Source organism: Salvelinus alpinus, chromosome 14 (assembly GCF_045679555.1).
Source record: "Salvelinus alpinus chromosome 14, SLU_Salpinus.1, whole genome shotgun sequence".
NCBI classification, from domain to species: Eukaryota; Metazoa; Chordata; class Actinopteri; order Salmoniformes; family Salmonidae; genus Salvelinus; species Salvelinus alpinus.
Window position 1 is genome coordinate 41159886 of NC_092099.1, and position 12963 is coordinate 41172848.

The following is a 12963-nucleotide window of genomic DNA, read 5'->3' on the forward strand; positions in this document are numbered from 1 at the left end:
ATTTACAAACATATTTGTTTCAGCATTAAGGTGAGATGAGAGGAGCAGACTGTGTTTGAGGAACATAAGAATAGTATATAAGATAGTTGTCGCTATAAACACACGTCTTGCACACAACATCTCCCAGAACACACCTGGGTATATGTTGTTAAGTTGTTTACACACTACATTACCCACCATACTGTGATAATTAGTCTAACGCCTAATACACTCTGATACATTAAAACATTCTCCTTTCATCCTCTCATGTAATGGGATGTGTATGGGGTATATAGTGTGTGTGTGTTTGCATGTGTGTACGTGTGTGCGTGCTTGAATGTGTGTGTGTGAGAGAGAGATTGAGAGTGTATGTGTACACATGCACAGAATAGAATGTGTGTATAAGTGTGTGAACGAATGTTTGGGTATCGGAAACCATGGAAATTAGCAAAGACAAACAAAGCCCATTTCCTTCCCCTGTACGGAGTTCATATGATGACAGGCCTGTCCTCACAAACCTGTTATGACAACAGGTTGAAGAGACTAGAGAGAGCCGCCTGAGAGGCTGAAAAGCTGAACAATAGAGCCGCCTGAGAGGATAAAAGGTTATCCACTACCCTCCACCATCTTTAGTGTGTCTGTCCTATTCACTACCCTCCACCATCTTTAGTGTGTCTGTCCTATCCACTACCCTCCACCATCTTTAGTGTGTCTGTCCTATCCACTACCCTCCACCATCTTTAGTGTGTCTGTCCTATCCACTACCCTCCACCATCTTTAGTGTGTCTGTCCTATTCACTACCCTCCACCATCTTTAGTGTGTCTGTCCTATCCACTACCCTCCACCATCTTTAGTGTGTCTGTCCTATTCACTACCCTCCACCATCTTTAGTGTCTGTCCTATTCACTACCCCCCACCATCTTTAGTGTCTGTCCTATCCACTACCCTCCACCATCTTTAGTGTGTCTGTCCTATTCACTACCCTCCACCATCTTTAGTGTCTGTCCAGTCCACACAAAGCAGCTGTACTGGAAGTGGTTATGTGATCTGGCAGGCGAGGAGAGCTTCTCTGTGGGCCTCCTGTTCTCTTTTACTTTTTTTTTTTTTAAACCATATTTCTCTGTTTCTTTTGTCTTTCATGAGATACAATCAGTTGTTTGCATGATTTCTAATTTATTTTTATATTTTTTGGTTGCTTTTTTTTGTACAGGTGATTTGCCCATAGTCTTTTTACGAGTTGTTCACATTCTGATATAGCAAGATTAAATTTTTAAATGGGTCAATGTCTATAAGCTCTTTCAGACGAAATTATTATGCAAAAAATTATATCAGACTTTGTTTTTTAAAGTATTTCAATCTTCTCCTTCCTATTTCTACTCGACTGAATATCACGTAAATTATACATCAATTATACATCAATATGTTATTGGTCTTCATTTTGGTGTGGCCCGTGGCTTTGGTAACGCAGAGGAAAGGGGCTCAAACCTCCTCCCCCCCCCCCCCCCCCCCCTCTCTTTTCTCCCCAGTTTCACTAACTAACAGTAGAGACATTAAGCCCTTTGAGGGAGCTCAAACTACCCTTCTATCCCTCCACTCCCTCTCCTTTCTTCCTCCCTTTTCTAACAGTAGAGTATTGTGTGTATTGTTAGATATTACTGCACTGTTGGAGCAAAGAACACAAGCATTTCGCTGCATCCGTAATAACGTCTGCTAAATACACTACCGTTCAAAAGTTTGGGGTCACTTAGAAATGTTCTTGTTTTTGAAAGATTAGCCTATCACAATATTATATATGATCACTTGTGAATGATGCCCAACTTTAGAAACTGGTTTTATTTTGTGACTTTTTCTAATCATAGTCGCACACCTCATGTAGCCTAGCCCATAGGACTATATGTTTTGATAAGGTTTGTATCACAACTAAATAGCTTCTTAAAATGAAGCACATGAATCCGCTTTACAAGGGGGTTAGAGCCTAACTGGCATATATAAGCAGCACGTGAGTTTAAAGTTTGGGGAAGAACATTTTCACCATAACAATGCACCTTTATAATAAAAGCATTACATGCATAATTGCATTTGCTGCCACTTTTGATAATGGTGTTTACCCGCTAATGGAACATTTGTACTTATAGCCTACTACCACTATAATGTGAAGAAATAGCCTAATAGTTTATCAACATTTTAAACTAAATGTTCTGATCTATTGTGTCAGCCACATTGCGTAAACAAATATTGTGGTTGTATTCATTTGGGATCTATTGCACCCCACAACTTTCCCCACAACTTTCCCAGACTATGTTTGGAATATTTATTTATTGCACAGAATAGAATAGCACTCAGGAAGAAGGTCACAACGCTGATCTCTGGGCCGCAAAAGGCATGTTTTTTTTTAGGGTGCATTCCGGCCTCAAAGGTGATACTGCCGTGAAATTCGAGGCATTATCAAGTGCTTGTCAAATTGTGAATGAGAGACTATTGAAGTGTGTACAACCTGCACACAAAAAACAAAGCAGAGCTCATGCCTTTCAAGCGACTATTTTTCAAATCATCTTTAGTCTCATCATGCAGCCTTACAATGTATTAAAAATCCAAACATATAGCCCAACGTTTGTAGAACAACTAAAGTTACATTAATAACTCTAAATTAAGCATATAGGAATACCTACTGTATTTCTTTGTTAAAAGGATTAGCCCCTTTTAAAAAATTTCGCCTAAAATGACATATCCAAATCTAACTGCCTGTAGCTGAAGCAAGGATATGCATATTCTTGGTACCATTTGAAAGGAAACACTTTGAAGTTTATGGAAATGTGAAAGGAACGTAGCAGAATATAACACAATAGATCTGGTAAAAGATAATACAAAGAAGAAAAAACGTTATTTTTAATTTTTTTTGTACCATCATTTTTGAAACACAAGAGAAAGGCCATAATCTATTATTCCAGCTCAGGTGCAATTTGGATTTTGGCCACTAGATGGCATCAGTGTATGTGCAAAGTTTTAGACTGATCCAATGAACCATTGCATTTCTGTTCAAACTTTTGTGTCAAGACTGCTCAAATGTGCCTAATTTGTTTATTAATAACTTTTCATGTTCAAAATTGTGCACTCTTCTCAAACAATAGCATGGTATTCTTTCACTGTAACAGCTACTGTAAATTGGACAGTGCAGTTAGATTAAGAAGAATGTAATCTTTCTGCCAATATCAGATATGTCTATGTCCTGGGAAATTTTCTTATTACTTACAACCTCATGCTAATCGCATTAGCCTATGTTAGCTCAACTGTCCCGTGGAAGGGACACCGATCCCATGGATTGGAATTGCTGCATGTGCACACTCCCTCAAATCGTCTGGAGAATTTATTTATTTTTAATTCAGCTTTGTTCAGTTGAATTTTTCATACTATAAAATAATATAAACTAATGCTATGGAATTCTAAGCAAATCTTGTCTGCTATATGAACTAGTGTAGCCCACAGCCATATGGCATAGCCACATCAGGACCTAACATAAGGACAACTCAGAGTATGCTTTTCTTTTCTTCTGAAATAGAATACATTTTGTTCATATCATGCTTCTTTAGACCTGTTTAAAGTACATAATGGATGTATTATGAAGGTGTAGGCTATATTACATGGATTTATTATACTTTTTAAAATGTAGATGTTCCAAAGGTCCGCATCAGTGGCTTGTAGGCCCTGTGAGGAAGCCAGGACATGCTAAATGTGTTTATGTTAATAAACGGTCAATTACAATGAGACTGACAGTTATTTGCTTGACAATCACCGGCTGACGAAATTTTGTGACCGCCACAGCCCTATATGTGACCAATAAAATTTGATTTGATGATTTGAGACATTAGCCCCTGACATATCCACAGGGACAAACGGAGAGCAGGAAACAGGGGGAGGAGGCCACAGTAATGGCTTTAGCCCACAGTGGCTCGCTGTGAAGGAAAGGAAAGGAAGAAAAACAAATCCATCTCTCACTCTTATAGCTTGTGACACTTTTAAATGTGGGTTTACTGGGTGCAGGTGTTAACATGTATTACATCAATATTACTGTGGTGCTCAAGGGTTTCCCTGCTACTCACTATGGTTAGCATTTATGGCTTTCTGTGTGTGTGTGTGTGTGTGTGTGTGTGTGTGTGTGTGTGTGTGTGTGTGTGTGTGTGTGTGTGTGTGTGTGTGTGTGTGTGTGTGTGTGTGGGTGTGTGTGTGTGTGTGTGTGTGTGCGTGCGTGTGTGTGGGTGTGTGTGAGCAGATAGTCTGTCACAGTTAATTTATGTACGAGACATAAGAAAAGCAGGAATGTGTTATCCCTTCTTTCTTTTTCTCCTTCTTTGTCTTCTTCCTTTACTCCCCAGGGTCATTCACACACCCCATCAAACCTCAGACTTCACCCATCGCTGACCAAAAGCCTTTTTGCCTCCAGGCATCTGCTGTAGCAAAGATCTTCAAACCTGTGAAGCAATGCACACTCTCTGTGTCTGTCTGTTTCTACATCCTCTCATTTCCTCTCTCTCTCTCTCTCTCGCTATCTCTCTCTCTCTCTCTCTCTCTCTCTCTCTCTCTCTCTCTCTCTCTCTCTCTCTCTGTCTGTGTCTGTGTCTCTGTCTCTCTTTGTCTATCTTTACCTCTCTCGCTGTCTGTCTGTTCCTGTGCCAGTCTTCCCTGTGTCAATTGTTGGTTAGTTAACAGGTGCCTCTCATCTCACCCGCTCTCTGTCCTACAGTGACCCATGAGCACCTGAAGGAGCGTGGTCTGTTCAGCCTGCCCCCTCCCCCTCCAGGGGCCAACCCTACACAGTACTACCACCTCATGGCCAGTGGCAGAAGCACCTACGGAGACCTCCTCTTGCAGACCGGGGCGGCCGCGGCAGCAGCAGCCGCAGCAGCACACCTGCCCGACTACATCAGCTCTGTGGACGGTGAGTCACCCTGAAATAGTAAAGCACACCCACCAGGGTTGTATTGCAAATTACACCCGATTCTCTAGATCAGGGGTAAGAAACCCTGGTCCTGGAGTGCAACAACCACTGCAGGATTCTTTCCCGACCAGACACCCAACCTGACTACACCAATCACCTCACCAACCTAAATTCTTCACCTGGTCTCACATGTCTAAAGCGACGCTAAACGACCAGGGTTTCCTACACGTTATAGTGCACTACTTTGGACTCACGTCACTGCTAGTTGTATCATATATTAAAAATATATTTTACCTTTATTTAACTTGGCAAGTCAGTTAAGAACAAATTCTTATTTACAATGACAGCCTACCCCGGCCAAACCCTAACCCGGACGACACTGGGCCAATTGTGCGCCGCCCTATGGGACTCCCGATCACAGCCTGTTGTGAAACAGCCTGGAATTGAACCAGGGTCTGTAGTGATGACTCTAGCACTGAGATGCAGTGCCTTATACCACTGTGCCACTCAGGAGCCCCTTATAAACTGGGTGGTTCGAGCCCTAAATGCTGATTGGCTGAACGCCGTGGTATATCAGACTGCATTCTACGCGTATGACAAAACATTTATTTTTACTGCTCTAATTACATTGGTAAACAGTTTATAATAGCAATAAGGCTCCTCTGGGGTTTGTGATACTGTATACAGTGCATTCGGAAAGTAGTCAGACCCCTTGACTTTTTCCACATTTTGTTACGTTACAGCTTCATTCTAAAACAGATTACATTTATAACTTTTTTTTCCATAATTCTACACACAATACCCCATAATTTTTTCATAATTCTACACACAATACCCCATAATGACAGAACCAAAACAGGTTTTTAGACATTTTTGCAAATGTATTAAAAATATAATAACACATTTACATAAGTATTCAGACCCTTTACTCAGTACTTTGTTGAAGCACCTTTGGCAGTGATTACAGCCTTGCGTCTTTGAGTCTTGGTGGTTCCAAACTGTGGGACCTTATATAGACAGGTATGTGCCTTTCCAAATCACGTCCAATCACTTGAATGTACCACAGGTGGACTCCAATCAAGTTGTAGAAACATCTCAAGGATGATCAATGGAAACAGGATGCATCTGAGCTCAATTATGATTTTTTGACTAAGGGCTGTGTCCAGGCACTCCACATTGTGTCGCGCTTAAGAACAGCCCTTAGCTGTGGTATATTGGCCATATACCACACCCCCTCGTGCCTTATTGCTTAGTTATCCATATACCACACTACTAAATACAAACAGCTTAGTTATCCATATACCACACTACTAAATACAAACAGCTTAGTTATCCATATACCACACTACTAAATACAAACAGCTTAGTTATCCATATACCACACTACTAAATACAAACAGCTTAGTTATCCATATACCACACTACTAAATACTAACAGCTTAGTTATCCATATACCACACTACTAAATACAAACAGCTTAGTTATCCATATACCACACTACTAAATAATAACAGCTTAGTTATCCATATACCACACTACTAAATACAAACAGCTTAGTTATCCATATACCACACTACTAAATACAAACAGCTTAGTTATCCATATACCACACTACTAAATACAAACAGCTTAGTTATCCATATACCACACTACTAAATACAAACAGCTTAGTTATCCATATACCACACTACTAAATACTAACAGCTTAGTTATCCATATACCACACTACTAAATACTAACAGCTTAGTTATCCATATACCACACTACTAAATACTAACAGCTTAGTTATCCATATACCACACTACTAAATACAAACAGCTTAGTTATCCATATACCACACTACTAAATACTAACAGCTTAGTTATCCATATACCACACTACTAAATACTAACAGCTTAGTTATCCATATACCACACTACTAAATACTAACAGCTTAGTTATCCATATACCACACTACTAAATACAAACAGCTTAGTTATCCATATACCACACTACTAAATACAAACAGCTTAGTTATCCATATACCACACTACTAAATACAAACAGCTTAGTTATCCATATACCACACTACTAAATACAAACAGCTTAGTTATCCATATACCACACTACTAAATACTAACAGCTTAGTTATCCATATACCACACTACTAAATACTAACAGCTTAGTTATCCATATACCACACTACTAAATACTAACAGCTTAGTTATCCATATAACACACTACTAAATACTAACAGCTAGTTATCCATATACCACACTACTAAATACTAACAGCTTAGTTATCCATATACCACACTACTAAATACTAACAGCTTAGTTATCCATATAACACACTACTAAATACTAACAGCTAGTTATCCATATACCACACTACTAAATACTAACAGCTTAGTTATCCATATACCACACTACTAAATACTAACAGCTTAGCTATTCATATACCACACTACTAAATACTAACAGCTTAGTTATCCATATACCACACTACTAAATACTAACAGCTTAGTTATTCATATACCACACTACTAAATACTAACAGCTTAGTTATCCATATACCACACTACTAAATACAAACAGCTTAGTTATCCATATACCACACTACTAAATACTAACAGCTTAGTTATCCATATACCACACTACTAAATACAAACAGCTTAGTTATCCATATACCACACTACTAAATACAAACAGCTTAGTTATCTATATACCACACTACTAAATACAAACAGCTTAGTTATCTATATACCACACTACTAAATACTAACAGCTTAGTTATCCATATACCACACTACTAAATACTAACAGCTTAGTTATCCATATACCACACTACTAAATACTAACAGCTTAGTTATCCATATACCACACTACTAAATACTAACAGCTTAGTTATCCATATATCACACTACTAAATACTAACAGCTTAGTTATCCATATACCACACTACTAAATACTAACAGCTTAGTTATCCATATACCACACTACTAAATACTAACAGCTTAGTTATCCATATACCACACTACTAAATACAAACAGCTCAGTTATCCATATACCACACTACTAAATACTAACAGCTTAGTTATCCATATACCACACTACTAAATACAAACAGCTTAGTTATCTATATACCACACTACTAAATACAAACAGCTTAGTTATCCATATACCACACTACTAAATACAAACAGCTTAGTTATCCATATACCACACTACTAAATACTAACAGCTTAGTTATCCATATACCACACTACTAAATACAAACAGCTTAGTTATCCATATACCACACTACTAAATACAAACAGCTTAGTTATCCATATACCACACTACTAAATACAAACAGCTTAGTTATCCATATACCACACTACTAAATACAAACAGCTTAGTTATCCATATACCACACTACTAAATACAAACAGCTTAGTTATCCATATACCACACTACTAAATACAAACAGCTTAGTTATCCATATACCACACTACTAAATACAAACAGCTTAGTTATCCATATACCACACTACTAAATACTAACAGCTTAATTATCCATATACCACACTACTAAATACAAACAGCTTAGTTATCCATATACCACACTACTAAATACAAACAGCTTAGTTATCCATATACCACACTACTAAATAAAAACAGCTTAGTTATCCATATACCACACTACTAAATACAAACAGCTTAGTTATCCATATACCACAATACTAAATACAAACAGCTTAGTTATCCATATACCACAATACTAAATACAAACAGCTTAGTTATCCATATACCACACTACTAAATACAAACAGCTTAGTTATCCATATACCACACTACTAAATACAAACAGCTTAGTTATCCATGTACCACACTACTAAATACAAACAGCTTAGTTATCTATATACCACACTACTAAATACAAACAGCTTAGTTATCCATATACCATACTACTAAATACAAACAGCTTAGTTATCCATATACCACACTACTAAATACAAACAGCTTAGTTATCCATATACCACACTACTAAATACAAACAGCTTAGTTATCCATATACCACACTACTAAATACTAACAGCTTAGTTATCCATTTACCACACTACTAAATACAAACAGCTTAGTTATCCATTTACCACACTACTAAATAGAAACAGCTTAGTTATCCATATACCACACTACTAAATAGAAACAGCTTAGTTATCCATATACCACACTACTAAATACTAACAGCTTAGTTATCCATATACCACACTACTAAATACTAACAGCTTAGTTATCCATATACCACACTACTAAATACTAACAGCTTAGTTATCCATATACCACACTACTAAATACAAACAGCTTAGTTATCCATATACCACACTACTAAATACTAACAGCTTAGTTATCCATATACCACACTACTAAATACTAACAGCTTAGTTATCCATATACCACACTACTAAATACAAACAGCTTAGTTATCCATATACCACACTACTAAATACAAACAGCTTAGTTATCCATATACCACACTACTAAATACTAACAGCTTAGTTATCCATATACCACACTACTAAATACTAACAGCTTAGTTATCCATATACCACACTACTAAATACTAACAGCTTAGTTATCCATATACCACACTACTAAATACTAACAGCTAGTTATCCATATACCACACTACTAAATACTAACAGCTTAGTTATCCATATACCACACTACTAAATACTAACAGCTTAGTTATCCATATACCACACTACTAAATACTAACAGCTTAGTTATCCATATACCACACTACTAAATACTAACAGCTTAGTTATCCATATACCACACTACTAAATACTAACAGCTTAGTTATTCATATACCACACTACTAAATACTAACAGCTAGTTATCCATATACCACACTACTAAATACTAACAGCTTAATTATCCATATACCACACTACTAAATACAAACAGCTTAGTTATCCATATACCACACTACTAAATACAAACAGCTTAGTTATCCATATACCACACTACTAAATAAAAACAGCTTAGTTATCCATATACCACACTACTAAATACAAACAGCTTAGTTATCCATATACCACACTACTAAATACAAACAGCTTAGTTATCCATATACCACACTACTAAATACAAACAGCTTAGTTATCCATATACCACACCACTAAATACTAACAGCTTAGTTATCCATATACCACACTACTAAATACAAACAGCTTAGTTATCCATATACCACACTACTAAATACTAACAGCTTAGTTATCTATATACCACACTACTAAATACAAACAGCTTAGTTATCCATATACCATACTACTAAATACAAACAGCTTAGTTATCCATATACCACACTACTAAATACAAACAGCTTAGTTATCCATATACCACACTACTAAATACAAACAGCTTAGTTATCCATATACCACACTACTAAATACTAACAGCTTAGTTATCCATTTACCACACTACTAAATACAAACAGCTTAGTTATCCATATACCACACTACTAAATAGAAACAGCTTAGTTATCCATATACCACACTACTAAATACAAACAGCTTAGTTATCCATATACCACACTACTAAATACAAACAGCTTAGTTATCCATATACCACACTACTAAATACTAACAGCTTAGTTATCCATATACCACACTACTAAATACTAACAGCTTAGTTATCCATATACCACACTACTAAATACTAACAGCTTAGTTATCCATATACCACACTACTAAATACAAACAGCTTAGTTATCCATATACCACACTACTAAATACTAACAGCTTAGTTATCCATATACCACACTACTAAATACTAACAGCTTAGTTATCCATATACCACACTACTAAATACAAACAGCTTAGTTATCCATATACCACACTACTAAATACAAACAGCTTAGTTATCCATATACCACACTACTAAATACAAACAGCTTAGTTATCCATATACCACACTACTAAATACAAACAGCTTAGTTATCCATATACCACACTACTAAATACTAACAGCTTAGTTATCCATATACCACACTACTAAATACTAACAGCTTAGTTATCCATATACCACACTACTAAATACTAACAGCTTAGTTATCCATATACCACACTACTAAATACTAACAGCTAGTTATCCATATACCACACTACTAAATACTAACAGCTTAGTAACCATATACCACACTACTAAATACTAACAGCTTAGTTATCCATATACCACACTACTAAATACTAACAGCTTAGTTATCCATATACCACACTACTAAATACTAACAGCTTAGTTATCCATATACCACACTACTAAATACTAACAGCTTAGTTATTCATATACCACACTACTAAATACTAACAGCTAGTTATCCATATACCACACTACTAAATACTAACAGCTTAGTTATCCATATACCACACTACTAAATACTAACAGCTTAGTTATCCATATACCACACTACTAAATACTAACAGCTTAGTTATCCATATACCACACTACTAAATACTAACAGCTTAGTTATCCATATACCACACTACTACAAACAAACAGCTTAGTTATCCATATACCACACTACTAAATACTAACAGCTTAATTATCCATATACCACACTACTAAATACTAACAGCTTAGTTATCCATATACCACACTACTAAATACTAACAGCTTAGTTATCCATATACCACACTACTAAATACTAACAGCTTAGTTATCCATATACCACACTACTAAATACTAACAGCTTAGTTATCCATATACCACACTACTAAATACAAACAGCTTAGTTATCCATATACCACACTACTAAATACAAACAGCTTAGTTATCCATATACCACACTACTAAATACTAACAGCTTAGTTATCCATATACCACACTACTACAAACAAACAGCTTAGTTATCCATATACCACACTACTAAATACTAACAGCTTAATTATCCATATACCACACTACTAAATACTAACAGCTTAGTTATCCATATACCACACTACTAAATACTAACAGCTTAGTTATCCATATACCACACTACTAAATACTAACAGCTTAGTTATCCATATACCACACTACTAAATACAAACAGCTTAGTTATCCATATACCACACTACTAAATACAAACAGCTTAGTTATCCATATACCACACTACTAAATACAAACAGCTTAGTTATCCATATACCACACTACTAAATACAAACAGCTTAGTTATCCATATACCACCCTACTAAATACTAACAGCTTAGTTATCCATATACCACACTACTAAATACTAACAGCTTAGTTATCCATATACCACACTACTAAATACTAACAGCTTAGTTATCCATATACCACACTACTAAATACTAACAGCTAGTTATCCATATACCACACTACTAAATACTAACAGCTTAGTTATCCATATACCACACTACTAAATACTAACAGCTTAGTTATCCATATACCACACTACTAAATACTAACAGCTTAGTTATCCATATACCACACTACTAAATACTAACAGCTTAGTTATCCATATACCACACTACTAAATACTAACAGCTTAGTTATTCATATACCACACTACTAAATACTAACAGCTAGTTATCCATATACCACACTACTAAATACTAACAGCTTAATTATCCATATACCACACCACTAAATACTAACAGCTTAGTTATCCATATACCACACTACTAAATACAAACAGCTTAGTTATCCATATACCACACTACTAAATACTAACAGCTTAGTTATCTATATACCACACTACTAAATACAAACAGCTTAGTTATCCATATACCATACTACTAAATACAAACAGCTTAGTTATCCATATACCACACTACTAAATACAAACAGCTTAGTTATCCATATACCACACTACTAAATACAAACAGCTTAGTTATCCATATACCACACTACTAAATACTAACAGCTTAGTTATCCATTTACCACACTACTAAATACAAACAGCTTAGTTATCCATATACCACACTACTAAATAGAAACAGCTTAGTTATCCATATACCACACTACTAAATACAAACAGCTTAGTTATCCATATACCACACTACTAAATACAAACAGCTTAGTTAT

General features: G+C 36.0%; 1 protein-coding gene across 2 annotated transcripts in view; it reads left to right on the plus strand.

Moving 5' to 3' along the window:
• Nucleotides 1-5574, plus strand: part of LOC139538920 (zinc finger protein GLI2-like) — an 84415-nt gene extending 78841 nt beyond the window's left edge. For both annotated transcript variants that reach the window (XM_071341494.1, XM_071341493.1), the window contains one exon: nt 4719-5574. In XM_071341494.1, the coding sequence (XP_071197595.1) occupies nt 4719-4927 (209 nt within the window). In that variant the 3' untranslated portion in view covers nt 4928-5574. The remainder of the gene's footprint in view (nt 1-4718) is intronic.
• The last annotated feature ends 7389 nt before the right edge of the window (nt 5575-12963 follow it).